The 20,853-nt window shown below is 39.2% G+C and overlaps 1 protein-coding gene across 2 annotated transcripts in view; it reads left to right on the top strand.

Moving 5' to 3' along the window:
• LOC101741033 (protein ELYS) overlaps positions 1-20,232 on the top strand; it is a 32,748-nt gene extending 12,516 nt beyond the window's left edge. Inside the window, exons 18-39 of one of the 2 annotated variants that reach the window (XM_004932862.5) lie at positions 310-454; positions 1,078-1,286; positions 1,691-1,773; positions 2,099-2,223; positions 3,446-3,656; positions 4,570-4,691; positions 5,230-5,389; positions 5,481-5,575; positions 6,088-6,426; positions 6,862-6,930; positions 8,595-8,723; positions 9,115-9,249; positions 10,115-10,192; positions 10,281-11,142; positions 11,450-11,750; positions 12,128-12,917; positions 13,993-14,165; positions 15,611-15,688; positions 16,747-16,827; positions 17,827-17,960; positions 18,797-18,924; positions 20,090-20,232. In XM_004932862.5, coding sequence (XP_004932919.1) covers positions 310-454; positions 1,078-1,286; positions 1,691-1,773; positions 2,099-2,223; positions 3,446-3,656; positions 4,570-4,691; positions 5,230-5,389; positions 5,481-5,575; positions 6,088-6,426; positions 6,862-6,930; positions 8,595-8,723; positions 9,115-9,249; positions 10,115-10,192; positions 10,281-11,142; positions 11,450-11,750; positions 12,128-12,917; positions 13,993-14,165; positions 15,611-15,688; positions 16,747-16,827; positions 17,827-17,960; positions 18,797-18,924; positions 20,090-20,111 — 4,469 coding nt within the window. In that variant the 3' untranslated portion in view covers positions 20,112-20,232. The remainder of the gene's footprint in view (positions 1-309; positions 455-1,077; positions 1,287-1,690; positions 1,774-2,098; positions 2,224-3,445; positions 3,657-4,569; positions 4,692-5,229; positions 5,390-5,480; positions 5,576-6,087; positions 6,427-6,861; positions 6,931-8,594; positions 8,724-9,114; positions 9,250-10,114; positions 10,193-10,280; positions 11,143-11,449; positions 11,751-12,127; positions 12,918-13,992; positions 14,166-15,610; positions 15,689-16,746; positions 16,828-17,826; positions 17,961-18,796; positions 18,925-20,089) is intronic. The other variant, XM_012696126.4, reaches the window with a different exon arrangement.
• The last annotated feature ends 621 nt before the right edge of the window (positions 20,233-20,853 follow it).

The following is a 20,853-nucleotide window of genomic DNA, read 5'->3' as shown; positions in this document are numbered from 1 at the left end:
AATAGCATAATCTTCTAAATTCTCGACGACAAAGAGTTTTACTCCCTAATTATAAGTTAAATGAACATTATTTATATCAGTGTATTTTTTTTCTATTGCTTAAATTTGTGGACGTGCTCACAGCCCACCTGGTGTTAAGTGGTTACTGGAGCTATCTGGTTATAGCTACTTGGCAACTAATTAAATAGTAAGCTAAAAAAAGAAATTCGGTAATAAATACTTTTTGAGTTTTATATCTTATAATTTATGCTGATAAAATTACTTAATTAGGTTTTCTGCGGGCAGTTTAAAAATATATATGATTTTCAGGATGCCATCACACTGGGAATCTAGCGAAGCTGCTGCAAGCTGCGCTACAAGAGTTCGAAGAGGAAGTGTTCATCAAATATCTAGAGAATTGTAATGAATCTCAGACCTCCGATATATTGATCATGTACTATTTACAGCACGCTAGGTTAGTGAACTTGATAATAATACGATTTCAATTTATTTATTACTAGCTGACCGGCAGATTTCGTTGTGCCTCAATCGATAAATAAAAGACCTAAACTTTTGTTAAAATAAACTTAAAACAAACAAAAGGAATCTGTCCGACGGGGGGACACATCAAAGGGAAAACAAAATTGTTATTTTTATTTAATTCCGAGCATTTTCATATTTATTTACCTTTTAAACCTTCTCTGTACTTCCACAAATCATTCAAGACCAAAATTAGCCAAATCGGTCCAACCGGTCCCGGGTTTTAGCGAGACTAACGAACACCAATTCATTTTTATATATATAGATAATAAAAAATTATAGATAATTTGGAATCAATAACTAAATATAAGTCTAAGCTTATTGCGATAAATATATTCTTCGTTTTTTATTCAACAGTATCTAGTCAACTTATCAAATTTATAGGTTCATTTGTATAAGACGCATAGATAAACTTTAGTTTAAGAGTATAAATATACTAATAAACACGCAATAAAAAAGGATTTAAAAAAGAAAAATCATCAACAATTACTTAAATAAATTTCAAGTTTTTTGTACTAATGAAATACGATATTTAATAGTTACATGTAAACTCGTTAGGTACCTAGAGGCGGAACAGTACAACAATAAGCTGAAGCAATCCAAGCCCCGTCCCAGGGACATGTCGACGTCCGTAGAGTCTCTGCAGGACGCCGGCGAGGGGGACGCCCCTCGTGACGTCATCGTCTCCGTGCTGTGCTCGTCCCTGCCGCGGGTCGCCCGCACCGTGGCGCGCGACTTGCAACAACACAACTTCGATACTACTAAAGGTGGGTAGGTGTGGAGGGAGCAGGAGATAAAACGCTGAGTTACACGTTCGAATTCATTTGTGTGACAAAACTACGTCAGATTTGAATCGTCAATAATTGCATGATTTATAATGCGAAAAAAATAGCTCAGCCCATTTCAAATAGATTATGTCTGTATGTGTTTGTAATATCATCACATCGGTGTAGTTTAAACGAAGTTTGTGATTTATTTAAGTTGACTCTAAGAAATGTTGGAGAACTACCGGCTCCCATGGAGGTGGAGTTCGTTCGCGATTTTTATTTAAACACTGGTTATAGTAAGATAGTAAAATAAACCCCAAATATGCATATGCACATATTTCATACCTTAGCTTTTTATGAATAAAAAAATATTAATGACGAATAAAATTTAATTTATATTTCAGTTTTCGTCCCGCGTCCGATGTCGGTGTTCGTTCAGGCCGCGTCGCAGAAAAACACATGCACTTACAAGTCATCCTTCATACAGGTTAGTACGCGTAATTACTAGTAGTAGAACCTCTTGTTAGTCCGCGCGGGTGGGTACCACCGCCCTGCCTATTTCTGCCGTGAAGCAGTAATGCGTTTCGGTTTGAAGGGTGGGGCAGCCGTTGTAACTATACTGAGACCTTAAAACTCCTACATCAAGGTGGGTGGCGGCATTTACGTTGAAGATGTCTATGGGCTCCACTAACCACTTAACATCAGGTGGGCTGTGAGCTCGTTCACCCATCTAAGCAAATTATCTCCCGCTCGGTGTAAGTAGTAGATCTTTTGATTCTCATTAGCTTCCAAACCAAGTATTGTCGTTATAGAGCTCGATAGAGAATGCGAGCGAGACGTGGGTGAGCAAGCCGAGGATGCGGCGCGGCATTAAACGGGCCCTGAACGTCGAAGACACGCCCTTCATCTGCACACCCAAACTAATAAAGACACGGAGGTAACTATTCAATCATCTATATATTAATTAAAGACACGGAGGTAACTATTCAATCATCTATATATTAATTAAAGACACGGAGGTAACTATTCAATCATCTATATATTAATACGTGAAGCTAAAACTTTGTATCCCTTTTTACGAAAATTGCGCGGACGGAGGAGTATGAAATTTTCCACACTTATAGAGAACTAGCGGCCCGCTCTGGCTCCGCTCGGGCCTTTAACAAAAATTTCAACGATATTTGATGGTGTTTTATTTTTTAAAATAAAGGAACTCTTATTGAGGCATAACTATAATAGTAAGACATATGCTGTCGCGACACTTTTTGTAAATAATAATGTGTTCTACAAAGTCGTAGTACATTATTTTATTCTATCATCAATTGTTTTCGCAGGGCATGCGATGTAAATAATATTTTAGATAATTTTTTACACCTTGGGTTATACATTATTGGAGTTTTAGTAAGGATCCCTAATTTTTTTCAAAAAAGATTATATGTAGCCTATGTCACTCGGGAATAGTGTAGCTTCCAAACAGTAACAGAATGTTTCAAATCGGTTCAGTAGTTTCGGTGCCTATTCAATACAAACAAACAAAGAAATCTTTCCTCTTTATAATATTAGTATAAATATAGAGAAGAAGTGCACAATGCTAATATTTTTTTAAAATAATGCATAAAAGATACATTAAATCAATAAAGAAAACATTACAAATACACTATCATGTATTTGACACACACACATAAACTCTTGGTTTATTGTCAAACTTTTGTTATTGCTTAAAGTCTGTAGTCAAATTGAGAATAGGTTAGTATTGTCTATCTTTAATATTACGAGTATTTGTCTCGAGTGTAGTCGTACTGTAAATACTGAGACCTTACAAGTCATGTCTCAAGGTGGGTGGCGGCATTTAAATTGGGCCGTAAGCTCGTCAGCTTTTTTTTTCTACCTAAGCTGATAGCCTTGAGAGGCTATGTCAGAAGGTTAGGTGAGCTCACGGGGCTCAAACCTGACGACGTTACTAACACGAACCCTAGCAAGAGCCGTGCTTCGGAGAATCTACCAACGGATCGGAACCAATGAGACGATCCGACGAGAAACTCAGTGGGCTGTGTCTGTGGGTTAATTTACTAGTCGAGGTCGATGACCGGACTCGTCAACCCAACTAAGCTATAAAAAAAATTAAAAAACTGAGTACCTCAATCTATACTATATTTCAGCGTGTACTCAGATGAAGCAGAGACTCAAGGCACACCACCAAAACGACCGAAATTCGACCCTACTTATTCGCCAAAGACACCGAAATCCAACAAGAAAGTTGAGAAACTCAGCAGCGAGATGGCGAGCTTGCTGGATATACCGGAGATGCCCAGTCCTGATTACAAGCCCTACAGCAGACTGGACGCCGGAACTCCACACAGCATACTAAAGGTAACGAACACGACACCAAACTGAAATAAATTCAGATTTTACCAGACTCGGTGGAACAGTTGTGATCGAGCTTCTAATCTTGGGCCCAGGGCCGTGAGTTCGATCTATAGATCGGGTAAACATTCGTCTTACCAAAAAGTTCATTCACCTGTATGGACATACTCTATAAATTTTACCCCGATTATTTATTTATGTAAATATACTTGAGAATAGTATACCTGTTGTCTTATAGATCTAAAAGATCTCTAACTTATAATCTGAGCAAGGGTGCAGAGGGGGGGGGGGTACAAAAGATAGAACATTAAAAACCATTTCAGTTTGTTTTTTTTTTATTATCCTCGTAATACTATAATACATCTGTACATAAATGAAAATACGTTCAGTAAAATCTATCTATAAATATAAAAATGAATTGCTGTTCGTTAGTCTCGCTAAAACTCGAGAACGGCTGGACCGATTTGGCTAATTTTGGTCTTGAATTATTTGTGGAAGTCCAGAGAAGGTTTAAAAGGTAGATAAGTATGAAAATGCTTGGAATTAAATAAATTTTGTTTTCACTTTGATGTGTCCCCTGTCGGACCGATTCCTTTTATTTGTTTTGTGTTTATTTTATACAAAAGTTTAGGTATTTTATTTATCGATTGAGGCACTACGAAGTCTGCCGGTTCAGCTAGTAATTGATATTTGTGCCATTGACGTCGTAAAAATAAAATACACACAGTGCAGGAGCAATAAATGTTGAGAATAAAAAAGAAATTTATTCGTTTTTAATAATTACATTTTTTTATTTTTATGTAAAACGCTTTAGCCTATTATTTTCAGTGTTCACGCTTCTAATTATATTCATTCGGATTCATTCATTCTCAAGCCCTGTTTTTATGTCGTGAAATGATTAATGGTTGTTAATTTTTAGATGCGCAGAAACGACGTGACCGACGCGCCGTCGCCGGTCGACTCCCGGTACTTGGGCGAGAGCGAAGACGAAGCTCTGGAGACCGCCAGCAACCACACGCACTGCAGCGACTCCGCCAACAAGTACGTGGCACGTGACCATGACAACAACTGTCAAAGTTGTTGATTTGTTAAACGAAACTCGATCGTAAATCTATATGTTTTAAGGTGTTTATTTGAGTGATATGAATATTGTGACTCTTTATTTGCAAAGTAATGTACTGTTTTGTTTTATTTATTTATTTTACTGGTGGTAGGACGTCTTGTGAGTCCGCGCGGGTAGGTAACACCTCCCTGCCTATTTCTGTCGTGAAGCAGTAATGCGTTTAGGTTTGAAGGGTGGGGTAGCCGTTGTAACTATACTTGAGACCTTAGAACTTATATCTCAAGGTGGGTAGCGCATTTATGTTGTAGATGTCCACCACTTAACACCAGGTGGGCTGTGAGCTCGTCCTCCCATCGAAGCAATAAAAAAAAACGAAAATGTAAAAATATGAATGTCATCTAGGTATACTAAAATCCTTGAAAACTTTCACGTTCCGAGAATTTAATCAGCTCACGTTTGTACAAGGTTTATTAGCGTCCATGTAATGTATATTAAAATTAATCGTATTTTTTCTAGATACCTTCGTTTCGCAATGCCGTCAGAATCGGCCTGGGTTTCACCGCCGATTTCAGAAGATATACCGACAACGAATGAGAAAGAACGATCGTCTGTGATAAGAGAAATAGAGATGGATGTATCGAACGACAGTTACGTCACCAGCGCCTCTCGGCCTACGGTCAGTAGGGTTGACACATTTTATGCATTCGCCTTAATTTAAATTATATTTAGGGCGTTTTCAAATTAACAATTTTTGTTGTTTTTTTTAGATTGAAACATATCAACCTGCATCCAGTATAAATATATCAACTAAGAAAGATGCTGTCAAATCTGTGAAATCATATAAAGACAATGTAAAGGCTAGGTGAGTTTTTTGATGAAATATCGTCTTATATGTGTGAAACAATGGGGCAAAAACAGTTAATTACGAATATCGTCAGCTGATGATGTAGGGTTATCAGTAAAACGTTTTGGTATTATGTAATTTTATTAATTTTTTTTATCAGAAAATGAATCGTAAATTGTTGACCCCTGAACTCACGCACTCGTCCGGGTGTAACTAGAATAGCCCTCTAGGCTACCAGCGAACAGTTAGGAAGAAAAAATATTCGAAGTCGTTTGTGCCACTCAGTAAGGCCACGAACAATTTTTTATTATATAATTCATAAGGACATGGAGAAATTAGTGTACAGATACTAATAAAATGAATTAGTAGGGTAGCGGTCGATAAAGTTAAATGCGTATTTCATTAAAAAAATTGATATCTTTATGCAGTACACCCGGGATCTTATCCTTTAAGCCGCGATGAATTCATTAACTTCGAAGTTCGAAAATCTTTAATGATGATTTTTAACATTTACGATGTTGTGTTTCCAGACGATCCCTTTCGATATCAGTCAACAGCAGTCTATCAGACGATCCCAACACGTCCATAGAAAGCATCGCCGACATACCGATAACGCTTATCAACCCTCGATACACTGGAGAGAGGCGACAGTCGCGTCGAGCCTCCACGGAAGCAAACGAGCAAGGAAACATCGATGATGTACGTGCCAAGGAAATGGAGGCGCTTCGGCGTAGAGCCCGCGCTGACGAACACGCGGAGTGGGAGCGGGACGTGCGTGCGAAAGAGACGGGTGTATCGATACCTGCCACGCCCAGAGGGAGGCGGGGCATCCGATCCGTTAGTGACGGAAGCACTCCTAAGTCTAATGCGTAAGTGATTTTGAGATTTATGTTTTTGTTTTCATGGTGATTTTACTGGTGGTTAGGACCTCTTGTGAGTCCGCACGGGTAGATACAACTACCGCGCCTATTTCTGCCGTGAAGCAGCAATGCGTTTCGGTTTGAAGGATAGGGCAGCCGTCGTAACTATATTGAGACCTTAGAACTTAGAACTGATATCTCAAATGGGTGGTGCGTTTACGTCGTAGATGTCAATGGGCTCCAGTGACCACTTAACATCAGGTGGGTTGTGAGCACGTCCACCCATTGAAGCAATAAAAAAAATTACTGTACGGCCTATCGGATGATAAGTAGTCACCATCGTTTGTCGACATTAACCCGAGTCGCTTCCTATCAAACATTAATTAAAGTATGATAATTTGTAATCTTTTTTCATTATTTATTATTATATAAATTCAATTTTAGGAGCATACCAGGAACTCCAGAGCGCTATGATTCGCCCATCGCGACCCCGTTGAGGAGTAGAGTGACCAGGTAGGGTCTTTGTTACTCTCTAGTGTACACATGGTGGCTGCTAGTGAATACGACAGTACTTACGAAAGAACTGGTGGTAGGGCTTCTTGTGAGTCCGCGCGGGTAGATACCACCACCCTGCCTATTTCTGCCGTGAAGCAGTAATGCGTTTCGGGTTGAAGGACGGGGCAGCCGTTGTACAATAAAAATTGAGACCTTAGAACTACATCTCAAGGTGTGTGGCGGCATCGGCATCGTTTGGAACCTCTGGGTCTGCGGAGGGACTTCGGTTCCCTCTGTATTTTGTACCGTATGTTCTATGGGGAGTGCTCTGAGGAATTGTTCGAGATGATACCGGCATCTCGTTTTTACCATCGCACCGCCCGCCACCGGAGTAGAGTTCATCCATACTACCTGGAGCCACTGCGGTCATCCACAGTGCGTTTCCAGAGATCTTTTTTGCCACGTACCATCCGGCTATGGAATGAGCTCCCCTCCACGGTGTTTCCCGAGCGCTATGAGATGTACTTCTCCAAACGAGGCTTGTGGAGAGTATTAAGCGGTAGGCAGCGGCTTGGCTCTGCCCCTGGCATTGCTGAAGTCCATGAGCGACGGTAACCACTCACCATCAGGTGGGCCGTATGCTCGTCTGCCTACAAGGGCAATAAAAAAATATTTACGTTGTAGATGTCTATGGACTCCGGTAACCACTTCACATCAAGCAGGCTGTCAGCTCGTCCACATGTCTAAGAAACAAAACAAAAAAACTTCAGTCCACAGCTGACCGATAGCAGTCTGCGTGACCCCGGGTCGACCCCGCCTTTTTTTTTTTTTTTTTTTTTTTTTTTATTGCTTAGATGGGTGGACGAGCTCACAGCCCACCTGGTGTTAAGTGGTTACTGGAGCCCATAGACATCCACAACGTAAATGCGCCACCCACCTTGAGATACAAGTTCTAAGGTCTCAAGTATAGTTACAACGGCTGCCCCACCCTTCAAACCGAAACGCATTACTGCTTCACGGCAGAAATAGGCAGGGTGGTGGTACCTACCCGTGCGGACTCACAAGAGGTCCTACCACCAGTAATTACGCAAATTATAATTTTGCGGGTTTGATTTTTATTGCACGATGTTATTCCTTCACCATGGAAGTCAATCGTGAACATTTGTTGAGTACGTATTTCATTAGAAAAATTGGTACCCGCCTGCGGGATACGAACATCGGTGCAACGCATCTTAGATACGAATGCACCGGACGTCTTATCCTTTAGGCCACGACGACTTACGAGGCCTTGGTACAGGGGATCAATGATGAGCTTCCACGTGGCCCGCTTTACCTCAATTATTATTGGCTTCGAGTGGCTCACAGACAACCTTATTGTAAACAGCTTAAACCCATAGAACCGGTGAACGAGCCCACGGCTCACCTAATGTTAAATGGTCATCGGAGCCCATAGACACCAACAATGTAAAAGCAACCACCAATCCCGAGACAGGAATTCTAAGCCTCAGGCTTTTTATTACAACACCTGAATCACCCTTAAACTGGAACGCATTACTGCTTCATGGTTGTGTGGTGGCACTTACCCGTGCGGGCCCACAAGACGACAGTCATAACGACAACTAAAATTTTTGCTAATGCACTACGCGAGAACTAAATCAATGGTGGATTTTTTTTTACAATAGAAGCAGATCCAGGACTCCGGAGCTCAGCCCGCGAACATCTCCACTGGCCCCCATACCGGAACAGCCTAAGCAAGAAATCGAAAGCGATCCGCATCCGGAGCGAACTACCCTCAGTGTACCTAGAAATAGGTAAACAAATTTTTCCTTTTATTGATAGGCAAAAAAGGTCCCGACCTGTTTGCTGTCAAATGGCTTTTTTTTATTGCTTAGATGGGTGGACGAACTCACAGCCCACCTGGTGTTTAGTGGTTACTGGAGCCCATAGACATCAACGTAAATGCGCCACCCACCTTGAGATATAAGTTCTAAGGTCTCAAGTATAGTTACAACGGCTGCCCCACTCTTCAAACCGAAACGCATTACTGCTTCACGGCAGAAATAGGCAAGGTGGTGGTACCCACCCGCGCGGACTCACAAGAGGTCCTACCACCAGTAACCTACCACGGTAGTCGAACGATACACATATCGAACGCCGCTTCGCAACAAACATAGATAAATAAGTAATTTTTGACAATTTCAGGAGCAGATCGAAAACTCCCGATAAAATCGAGAGGACAATCAGAGATTCGCCAAAACTGGAACCGATCAGAGAGTCGCCGATCAAATCGTCTAACACCGAGTCGTCTACGTTCTCGCCAAGGACACGCAGTCTCAGGTAGGCGCGTCTGCAGAACCACTTCGGCATTGCTCTGCCCGGCGATCCTTGAGTCGCATCTTTCATGTCTGAGGGTTGTGACTATCTCCTCTCATTATCCTTCCCTGGATGATATTTCGCTATCTTCCTCTGTTCTCCACGGTGTGTATGGCATCGTAGGCGGTGATATCCAGAATGGTCTGGATTTGGTCGGACCAACGCATTAGATTGCGGCCATGAGATCTTTTGCCTGCAATCTTGTCAGTTATCATCAACTTTTCAAGATCGTCACCGCTTTTTCTGGCAATGTGGTCGAAGAACCCAAACATCTTCTTAAGGCAGATGGTAGGGAGCCTGGTTTGGATATTGAGCTACCTTAATATGGACTAATGGTCCTACAGTAGTCGAAAGTCGACTATAATTAATTGAAATTATAATTTTGGCTCTATTGTCAAAGACCATTTATACTTCTATAATCACAGATTTCGCCAAGACCACACTACAGACAAATAATATTAAAGATTAACCTATTCTCTATTTGACCATAGACTTTAAGCAATAACAAAAGTTTGATAATAAATACAGAGTGTATATGTATATATATATATATGGTTTTGATTTAATGTATCATTAATCCATAATTTTTAAAATATTAACATTCTGCACTCCTTGTCTATAAGTGCAAAAAATTTCATACTCCGCGGTCCGCGCAATTTTCGTAAAGAGCGGTACAAAGTTTTTGCTTCACGTATTAATATATAGATACGTTAGTCCGATATGCTGTCCACAGGATTCGCAGCATCTACCTCCAGCATCACATCTCGAAGGCGATAGCCTCTGCCAAAATATAAATAACTAGTCATTTCATAAAACATTTTGTACCCAGGAGCCGGTCTCGTACGCCCGAAGTTGAATCGCTGCCCGAACAAAACCCAGCGGAAGTCACTCCCAACAGACCCCTTAGGTAATTAAAAGTGACCCTAAAATTAATACACCAAATTTAATTGCTTATCCCGTCATTACCAATTACTCGTTATCCTCATTAATTCTAGGAGCGTCGTTCATTCTAAGACACCAGAAAAGATGTCACCGAGAACGAGTTTGCTGTCTCGAAAGAAGCCGCTGTCGAGAATGGTATTAGAGGCGAACACGTTTAAAACTCAACAAACTGAACAGACCGAAGACCAAGAACCAGCGAGCGCCATCGAATGCACTCCGATGAAATCCAATAAAAAAGTATCAAACCTAATGGACGTCACACTGTCTCCTATTGTAAACAAATCGATACTGCACAGCTCGAACGATAGCGTCTCCGAGCTACACAAAGAAGACACGGACAAAACCGATATAGGCATGAAGACCTTGCCTGCCTTCACTACGATACACGAAGTCTGCGCGAAATCTGTGCTGTGCAGCTACGAGAGCAGCACTATGGAGACGTCAGAGCTCATAGAAATCAAACAGACAGTCGAAAATATCGATAGAAGTATCGATAACTTGAAATCCTTGCCGGCTTTCACAACACTCAACAATACTGAAGTAGGCAGGTCTGTGCTACAGAGCTTCGAGAGCAGCGTCGAAGCGTCAAGCGCGAACGAATCGAAAGATCAACCGAATACGTTCTCGGCTTTCTCGAAAATGATCGAGAGCGACTTCGAGAGATCCGTTTTGCACAGCTTCCGTAGCAGCGTCGATGACAAGAGGGAAGCTTCCAGTCTGATCACCAACGATAGCGATGTCGATAAAGCCGATGAGGTGAGAAACGATGCCATACAGACAGAGAAAGAAAAAATTGTCGAGATTGAGAGAGAGATACATGAGATCGAAGGAGACATGTCCGGTGATGATAGCGAAAGTGATGAAGAGATTATTGAGGCGGAGGAGGCCGAAGGAGAAGACGACAGCTCCGAAAGTGTAAGTAAAATTTATTTGTATATGTAGGTATATAATATAATTGTTATTTCTCAAAAAGAAATGCACTTACCACAGAACTCTACTCCACCCTTGGTTGACTGGTAGAGAATGCCTCAGGCCTTAAGTCCTCCACTGTACTTTTCTTCTAGGTTATCTCCAAATTAATGGCTCGGATATTGAATTCAACATAAGAGAAGACCCTGTATCTGATGATAACACTCCTTAGGCGCGATAGGGTAGCAGAGGTTGGAAATGGCGGTCAAGTACCACCGTTTTCTGATTAACAATCCGCCATTTCATTTTCCAGAGCTCGTCTAGTTCGACAAGTAGCGAGGACGAAGCAGACGTCATCTCAATCCAAGACACGGATTCTGAAGATTCTAATCGAAAAGTTGATGAACAGCAGAAACAAGAAACCGAAAATGTTCAAGTACAAGCCGGAACTGTTGAAGAGACTTCGAGCAACAACGCGGGTCCGCCGGCCCAGCTCTCCCTCCTCACGGACGACGCTTCCGGAGTAGAATCCGATCGTTCAGACATTCAATTGAATTATTCCGATGAAAAAGTAACTGAGGACAAAGACACAGTCGACGAAGGAGCCAATAAAGGTAATCGATAAAACTTTAAATTAGTATTGATGAAGGAAAATTAATTCACCATAAAAATAAATTATTTTTAATACGCTTTTATTAGCTTCAGACGTATGTATGTTTGTAACGGAATCTTTGAACATGATTTTGACCCCCTTCAAAACGTCGAATTAACTTAAAAATTTGGTATACTTATTAAGAACCGCTTTCTTACCCCTACGCTTTTTTACAATAAAATCATTTTTATTACACTATTTTTAATTCAAAATTATTAAAATTTATTTTTTATTTTTTAGTTGGATTTTCGTATGAAGCGTATTTTTTTTAGTTTTTTTAAACTATTATTTATTTATATTAAAGACATTGTTGTCGGGCTAATCAAATGTGTGTTTTAGTTTCAGAACCTCAAGCGCCTATACAAGTGCACGTTGTAGTGGAGAAAGTAGCTTCAGCCGAGGATCTTATGGGATCGAAAGAAATTGAATCAGAAAATGTGGCGCTAAACGAAATTCTCCCTAAAACCGATGACAACAAGGATGAAAATGCTAAAACCGAAACGAAAGATAGCGGAACTAACAAACAAGTCGATTCCGAACTAAAAGATAATGCCCCCGACATCGTAGTATCCGAAGATAAAGAACTAGAAAAAACGGACACGGCAACTGAAGAAACAGTTAAAGGGAGACGCACAAGAAAACGCGCCACCTCCACCGCCTCCAATCAGTCTATGGACGAACCCAAAACCCCCGCAACCAGAAAACGAATCAATTCAAATGCTTCCCTCGCGGAGGAACTGACCACGCCCGAGACTGCTGACGTCACGCCGTCCAGTAGAAGAGCCAAGACCCCGACGAGCGCGGAAGTCAGACGCATAGTCACTCGACGAATTTCCAAAGAAATGGGGGAGAAATTAGAAGAAAGATCTTTAGAGGAACTGACGCCGAAGAGACGTGCCACACGATCAAGAAGCAAAAATATCGATGACAACGAAAGCGTCGCCTCGGAAAGCTCCTTTGTGTCCAACAAGAGCAAGGCCAGCGAGGACCTGGACAAGGCTGGGCAGGGTAGAAGAACTAGGAAGTCCGTAGTCGCCACGAAACCGGAGCTGTCTGTCATACCCGAAGCCGCCGTCGAGGAGAGCAAGGAGGGCAGCGCCATCATCGATGAACTATCCAAGTCTAGAAGGTTCGTTTTTTTTTTTCTTTTTTACTGGAGCCCATAGACATCTGCAGCGTAAATGCGCCACCCACCTTGAGACATAAGTTCTAAGGTCTCATTGTGGTTGCAACGGCTGCCCCACCTTTCAAACCGAAACTCATTACTTAATTTTGCGGGTATGATTTTTATTACACGATTCTATTCCTTCACCGTGGAAGTCAATCGTGAAAGTTTCGTTCATGTATAATTTATTTTATTTTATATTTATTTATTAATAATATAAAATACATATATAATAATGTTAATAATAATAGAAGCCGGAACACACATACGGGACACAAAGAAGTATATGTTGTTGTTGTAGTCCTAGGGTACCCCGCTGGTACATAGAGCCCTCATAAGTTGTCTCCACTTGACTTTGTCTTGCGCTCGCTCCTTGACATCACTCCAGGTCACGTTGGCAGTCTCTACGGTGCGTCGCAAAGTGTGTACAGGGCGACCAGGTCTTCTCTTGCCAAGCGGTTGCCATTCAAACGCGATTGATGCTGCGTTGATTCCGCTGTCCCGTTGAGTGTGTCCTATCCCACGCCATTTCTGATGGGAAATGTCTTGCACAATGGAGTTTTGGTCATATGGACGGAAGAAGTGCATAGTGCTTAAATATTGTTACGCCGCTAAGAGTAACGCCATCTATCGCCGAATAGCCGAAACGAATATCAAAGGATTTAACATCTAGTAACATCTAGAACGCTCGAGAAGTACAACGCCATCTATTGTCAGCGGATAGCGGAAACGTACATCGAAAATACTCTACTTGTGAGGAATGTTGTCGATAATTCTAAGGATGTCATATCGACTATAAAAGCGTTACAGAGATGGCACGCAGTCAGTTAGTAATCGGAACTACTCGAAGCGAAACAGCGAACGGATCACCTGAAGCGAAGCCGAAGAAGGGAATTGAGAATTTTAAAATGTTCTGTGTGTGTTGTAAGTGATAAAAATACAGTATTAAGTTGTACTTTGGTGGAACATTTATTTATTCCGAACCCCAGCGCCTAACAATATATTAAGGATCCGATTAAAACGTATAATGCGGTTCCAGGATGACCCGGGGCCAGCAAACAGCCCTGTCGACGCTACTGGAGAAGCGGCCCGCCCCCAGAACCAAGCGCAGAAGCAGCGCCGCCGCCTCCTCCAGCGACGACGAGCCGCCCTCCGCCTTCGACGTGCAACCCATGGACCGGATCTCGCTCCTAAACAAAACCGACTACGAAGGTCAGTGCGACGCCGTGCTAACGGACTCACGGGGGAACGTGAGCACCGGACAAATGCTCAAAGAACCTCAGGGTTCCATACCGTATATAACCTTAAAGTTTTCTTGAACTTAATGCCATTTAGGATTCAGTCAGATTTGTACTATTTGACTCTAGATAATGCTACACCCTGTATGTTTAGATATGGTTGTAGTCGAAATTAATTAGACTGAAAAAAAAACATTATAAATAATTCCGCTACGATTGTTGCATGTCTTGCACCTCTTTGCACATGAGAAATGCTTTAATTTTTAATTTTTTTTAATTAAGTAAATAACAAAAAAAAATCGTTATTTCAATAATATAAAAAAATATCAGTTTTTAAGTTTGATGTTGTATGAAAATATTGTTTTCGATTCCATTTCTGTCTGTTGCTTCGAACGTGTAACAGCATGCCAAGCAGAGCCTTCTGTGAACAACGTATTAATGTAGTCTTATATATCTATTAGACATGCGTGACGAAACATCGATACTTTGAATTCGAATTTGGTTTTTATATAATACATTACCCACAAACACAATTATTTCTTTGTACGTGACACCGAAATTGCTAATGCCAAAGATGTCCATAGAGTATAGCACACCGCAGAGAACTACAAAAAAATACAATAGAAATTCAATATTTTTGAAAAGAACTACACCTGCTACAACTTACTACAAAAAAAAACAGGATATTAACGTATTAATATTTTATATACACGTATATTTTAGTCCCAATAACTGTTTAATTGCCCTATATATTACATTTAATTAAATTAATGAAATCTAAAACTTCAAAACCTAAATATTTTGAATCAATCCTAAAGCTTAGCTTAAGGAAACAAAATAAAACGAAAAAAATGCTTTTATCATAATAACTCTACCAAAATTCAGAGATCTAATCAATGAACAAATTAGATGGTAGTATAAATAAAATTTATATAAATTCCATTTCTAGTTACTGTATGTATCTGTACATACTGAAGCCTGGAGACCAGTAATACAGGTCTTTGAACCTAGTACAGACCTCAGCTCTTTCAAACGCTTACAAAATAGATTAAAAAGTTAATTTCTATTTGTATTTGTACTATACTTTTAAAGAAAAAATAAATAAATTATTATTATTACACATGACACCGGGTGTTACTTTCCCACATTTGTGCACTTTCACAGATACTAAATAGTTAATGAACCACCATTAATACACATTTAAACTCGAAGAAACGCTAAATAGACAACACAAAACAAATCACACAACTTGATTCCTCGCGTTCCCGCCAAAAAGTCTCTTTACGTAACATAATGTTTTGACAGTGCAGTAAACTAAACTATTCAGAATCGATTCGAAACGTATCGATGTTTCATCTCTAATCCCGAAGCTTGACTTCCTTATTTATTAGCTAACTGTCTGCGCTCAATTATATTTAGGGATCCCGGACGATGCAGAGTTGCAATCCGATATATCTCCTACCTCTGTAGCGTCGGAGGCAGCTAAATTTCGCAGAAGTAAGTAAATACACGCTTTATTTAGTCGCAATTTTATTCTCCTTTGCACATAGTTAACGATTTATTTACACATGCATGAGAAATCGATAAAACCGTTAATAATATAGTTGTTTACAAACAAACAGATATGTCTGAGAATTTCTAGCTAATATTAAATAGCTCGGTCGTGTTAATGTATCGTAATTTTATGATTTGCTGTATTGTTTGCATTGCATTGTATCTGATGTGTTTCTAAGAACTAGTTCTAAGATATCTTAATAGCCGAGACGTTAGTTGTATTCAAAGTAATCACGGTCATCACGCGTCGCTTACTAGAAGAGTGCGTTTCAATTGCTATTTTAAATCTTATAACATTAACCGTCGATAGATCGATTCTCTATTAATGAGTATAAAATGCGGAGCGTCGGACCACCGACTATTGCACAATTTAATTATAGGTTACCGACTATCGAGCACTTTTAACGTTTTTAATAAATTAATAACATTTATAAATAACAATTTTAAATTATTTTGCCGTGGATTTAGCATTGATTTTTGAATTATTTTTAAGTTAGTGTTAATAAGGCACTTTTTTTCAAAAATCCTTTAGCTATATATGTGAAAATAAGCTCAGCACTAAAAGGGTTAAGCATTCACACCTCTATCGCATGAGAACGTTACGTATTTTAAGAACAGAATTATAAATAGAGTTCTACAATGAAACTTTTCATTGTTTCTTTTTGTACGTTATAAAAACATTTATAAATAAGTTTTCCGTGAATTTAGCATTCATTTTTGTATTATTTTTAAGTTAAAGTTAATTAGGTACTTTTTTTTCAAAAATCCTTTAGCAATAAATATGCAAAAAAAAAACCCAGCACTAAAAGGGTTAAGCATTGACACCTATATCGCACGAAAACGTTACGTATTTTAAGAACAGAATGATAAATTCTACACTGAAACTTTGGTTTCTTTTTGTAATGTTATTCGAAAATTTATTTTGGCATCAGTCCGCGGTTTATGCACCAATTTGCAGTAAAGATAATAATAATAATAATAGTGTAATCTAAAACTTCCAGAAAACATGACACGAGCCGCATCCGAGTCGAAGTTGATGCCAAAACCGGCCAAAATAGGCAGACGGATATCCGTTGACATTGGTAAGCTTTTTTTTTTGACGTGATAATGACGTGAAATCGATGAACACCGGCTGCACGCATGAAAAAGTGTCACGTTCCGCCTGAGCGTGCAAGCGAGAGCGCGGAACAAGCAATCGAGAGGCACGATCGGCCGAAGCGTTAATAATTTACCACCGCCCTGCCTATTTCTGCCGTGAAGCAGTAATGCGTTTCGGTCTGAAGGGTGGGGCAGCCGTTGTAACTATACTGAGATCTTAGAACTTATATCTCAAGGTGGGTGGCGCATTTACGTTGAGCTCGGCCACCCATTTAAGCAATAAAATAAAATAAAAAATTACATTGTTAAACATTGTAATTTTCAATTAGCTCCTTCTATGAATTTATTTTACAAAATAATAATTCAGTGAAACTATCGTTCGTAAACCAACTTTACAGATAACCATTTTTCATTAAAACGCGAACCGCTTATATTCGAGAACTTTATTAGTCGATTCAAATAATTGATCAACACTGATCCCCACATCAATTGATTGTTGTGTTTCCTTATTTTTATAATTTATATACGGCCATCGGCTACAAGACCTTATAGCCTAACTGAAATATAGTTTCTACGTACGTAAAAATTTTCAATATTCTGTTATATGAAGCGAAATGAGATAAAGTTGATTAATCTGAGTCTTTCAGACCAAAATTAAATGTAACGAGATAAGATGAGACGAATTGAAGTCTCGGTAAAATGGTGTTTATTTATTCAGCCTTTTTCGATGGATATTTTGGAAGAAACATCGAAGCTACGTTCAGAGGCTTTGTTTCATTTACCTACATTTGTGTCATTTTTATAGATGCTAAATTATTAACAATTATTTGAACATTGAATCCGAAGATCCACCCGAAGATACATAAAAAAAAAAACAATTCACAATTAAACTTCGCCTTTCGCATTTGCGCCAAAAACTCTCGTTTGTAATTATGTTATCCAAGTATTTCCGTCGTAATTAAGTACTAATCACTTAATTGTAGATAATAACTCAGAGTTGGGATCCCCGGTGGCGTCAGTCAGCGGCAGTCCGGCCCGGGGACGTCGGGCTTCGTTTGCCCGGGCCTGCGAAGCTCTCCTCACTCCCAAGGGCAGACGGGCATCCACCGACGTTAAGGTAAACTTCCCTGTGAGGATAAACGTAACCTTCAGTATACAAAATACGAAATTTGAATATTTTTTTTCACAACACTGTTTCAGGTCTCGACAAGAACATTTGAATTTAGAACAAAACAATTTGCTAGGGCCAGTGTTCGCAAAACCTTCGATTTGAGCCCCGAGAGCTCCTACAAGACCTACACGTTAGGGTAAAGCTAAAATAGCCTCTCAAGGCTATCAAAAGTAGGAAAAATAAGATCGATGACGCAATTGTAAACAATAATTGCCCAATTCGATAGTTTTGTTTAATTAAATCTAATTCAAGTATGTCAATTTTCCCTTAAGATTTTTTTTTTAAACTGGGATTACCTTATTTTTTCCTGTTAATTTGAATAACAATAATGATAAATTCTAAGTACTGAATCTAATGTAAAATTCGCATACTAATCTAGAAAACAATTTTTTTCTGTTGAACGGTCACAATGTAAACTCTGTTGTTGTTTTTATTGAACGGGTTCTTCTCGAATTCTTATTTTTTTGAACCTCAATACATGCGCCTAGACTGAAGACTGCGGGTAGGATGTTAAGTGCATACAAGTATTTCTTCCCTCTTTCTAGCCCGTTTTTGTGTGTTACCACTGGAATTCGATGGCTCGCCCCAATTTTTCTTGACTTAATATTGTATTAAAATGTTTCTCTCTTTCTCTATAAATATATGGGTAAATGTTTATAATCTAAAAAATCTCCGCGACAACTTAACATAATTTTGAAACCGTCACAAAGTTTATCACAATTCCTAAGCTATTTCGAATGTTTTTTTTGTATTATCAATTAAAATACTGTCACGTTTCACAGAAAGGAGACGAAAGTCCTGAAGCGTCTCCAGCTCCTTCAGAAGGCGAGGCAGTATCAGCGAGCCGGCGGCCGCGACGAGCCTCCACGCACTCCAACACCAGCGCCACTAAAACTGAAACTAGCAAAAGGTACGGTCCGTTTTTACTACGCTTTCATTAGCTTCAGACGTACTGTGTGCGCGCGAGTTCATATCCATCGGGGCCAGAGGCGACGCGCGGGGGACAGCTCGCCCCGCCTTCACCCACTTCCCTGCATTTGTCTGACGTCGAGTGTTGTCCTTGACGGTTGTGACGTGCCCTTATCGATATCGAAAATTTACGAAATTGTATTATTTAACCATTACTAATCCGCTTCCAACAAGTTCAGGTAGAGAAAAACCTACACTGATTCGAACTCTGATCTGTCATTGGTTTTTTCATCTGATAGTAATTGAATTGGAATAAAAAAAATATTTTTCTCTATTAGAAATAAATAAGTAATTACTTGTCACATTTATTTTATAATTTGCAAAATGACCTAGTTACATTAAACCAAATTTACATCTGTTAACTAAATCGGTAGTTGTTATCGACATTACCATCATTAACTAGGTCACAGCACTACCGCATTCCTCAGGATGGACATGAACTCGCGCGCCTGCTGTAATTAGTATGTAACGGAATCTTTGAACATGATTTTGACCCCCTTCAAAACGTCGAATTAACTCGAAATTTGGTATACTTATTATGGACCGATGACAATTAAATATAAAAAAAATATTGAAAAAATTTAAATTGAACTGAAGAATGGAAATAAATAATAGTTTAAAAAAATTAACAAAATACGCTTTTATAGAAAATTCAACTAAAAAATAGATAATAAATTTTAATGAATTTGAATTAAAAATAGTATAAGAAAAAATGATTTTATTGTAAAAAAAATGGGGTGCATGGTATCACTAGTTATAAATATTTTATGAACAGATATGAGTAGAAGGGTTATTTTGATAATATCCTGAAAAGTACCTCACGCTTATTTTTTTACAATAAAATATTTTTTTCTTACACTATTTTTAATTCAAATTTATTAAAATTTATTTAATTTTGATGTCACATCTCTGGTCTGGGAACATCAAAGTTTAAGAAAAAATATAATTTTCGCCTTCAGTTTGCTAGCTACTATTGAAGCGAGTTTTGTTTAGTTTTAAAACCATAGCTATTTTTATTTTGGACTAGTATTTATTTCCAAGTGAATCGACCTTTAAACTTTATTGCAGACTATAAAACTAATTACTGTAATCTCTTTCCTTTTCAGATCAAAAAGACAACAAAATTAGATTTATATAAGAATTAAACGCGATAATCTAATAAGTATTTTTTTATTATTTAGTAAATACATCTAGGCTTTTCGGTTTTGTTTTTTTGCATTTACAATAAATAAATATGATAAGAATAAAACTTGTTTTTTTTGTCTTCAGTTTCAGTGAGGAAAATGCCATATTACTTAACCAGAGTAGCTGTAAAAGTAAACCTAGAGTTTAGTAGCTACAGGATATACACTTTCCAATGTGAATTCTTAATAGCTTTCAAAAACTTGCTTCGAAAAAACGAACGCAATTCTGATATTTACAAAAACCACTTTGAATTCTTAAGACATTAACAGAAACTGCATATAAAATATATGTGTTCCATATATATGTGCTCACTGGTGGTAGGACCTCTTGGGAGTCCGCACGGGTAGGTACCATCACCCCGCCTATTTCCGCCGTGAAGCAGTAATGCGTTTCGGTCCGAAGGATGGGGCAGCCGTTGTAACTATACTGAGACCTTAGAACTTATATCTCAAGATGGGTGGCGCATTTACGTTGTAGATCTCTATGGGCTCCAGTAACCACTTAACATCGGGTGGGCTGTGAGCTCGTCCATCCATCTACCTTTTAATAATTCAAAACCAAAATTAGCCAAATCGGTCCAGCCGTTCTCGAGTTTTAGCGAGACTAACGAACAGCAATTCATTTTTATATATAGAGAAGAGACTAGGTCACAGCACTACCGCATCCCTCAGAATGGACATGAACT

This window comes from Bombyx mori, chromosome 11 (genome assembly GCF_030269925.1).
Source record: "Bombyx mori chromosome 11, ASM3026992v2".
Lineage (NCBI taxonomy): Eukaryota > Metazoa > Arthropoda > Insecta > Lepidoptera > Bombycidae > Bombyx > Bombyx mori.
This window is presented reverse-complemented; position numbering and strand designations above follow the sequence as displayed.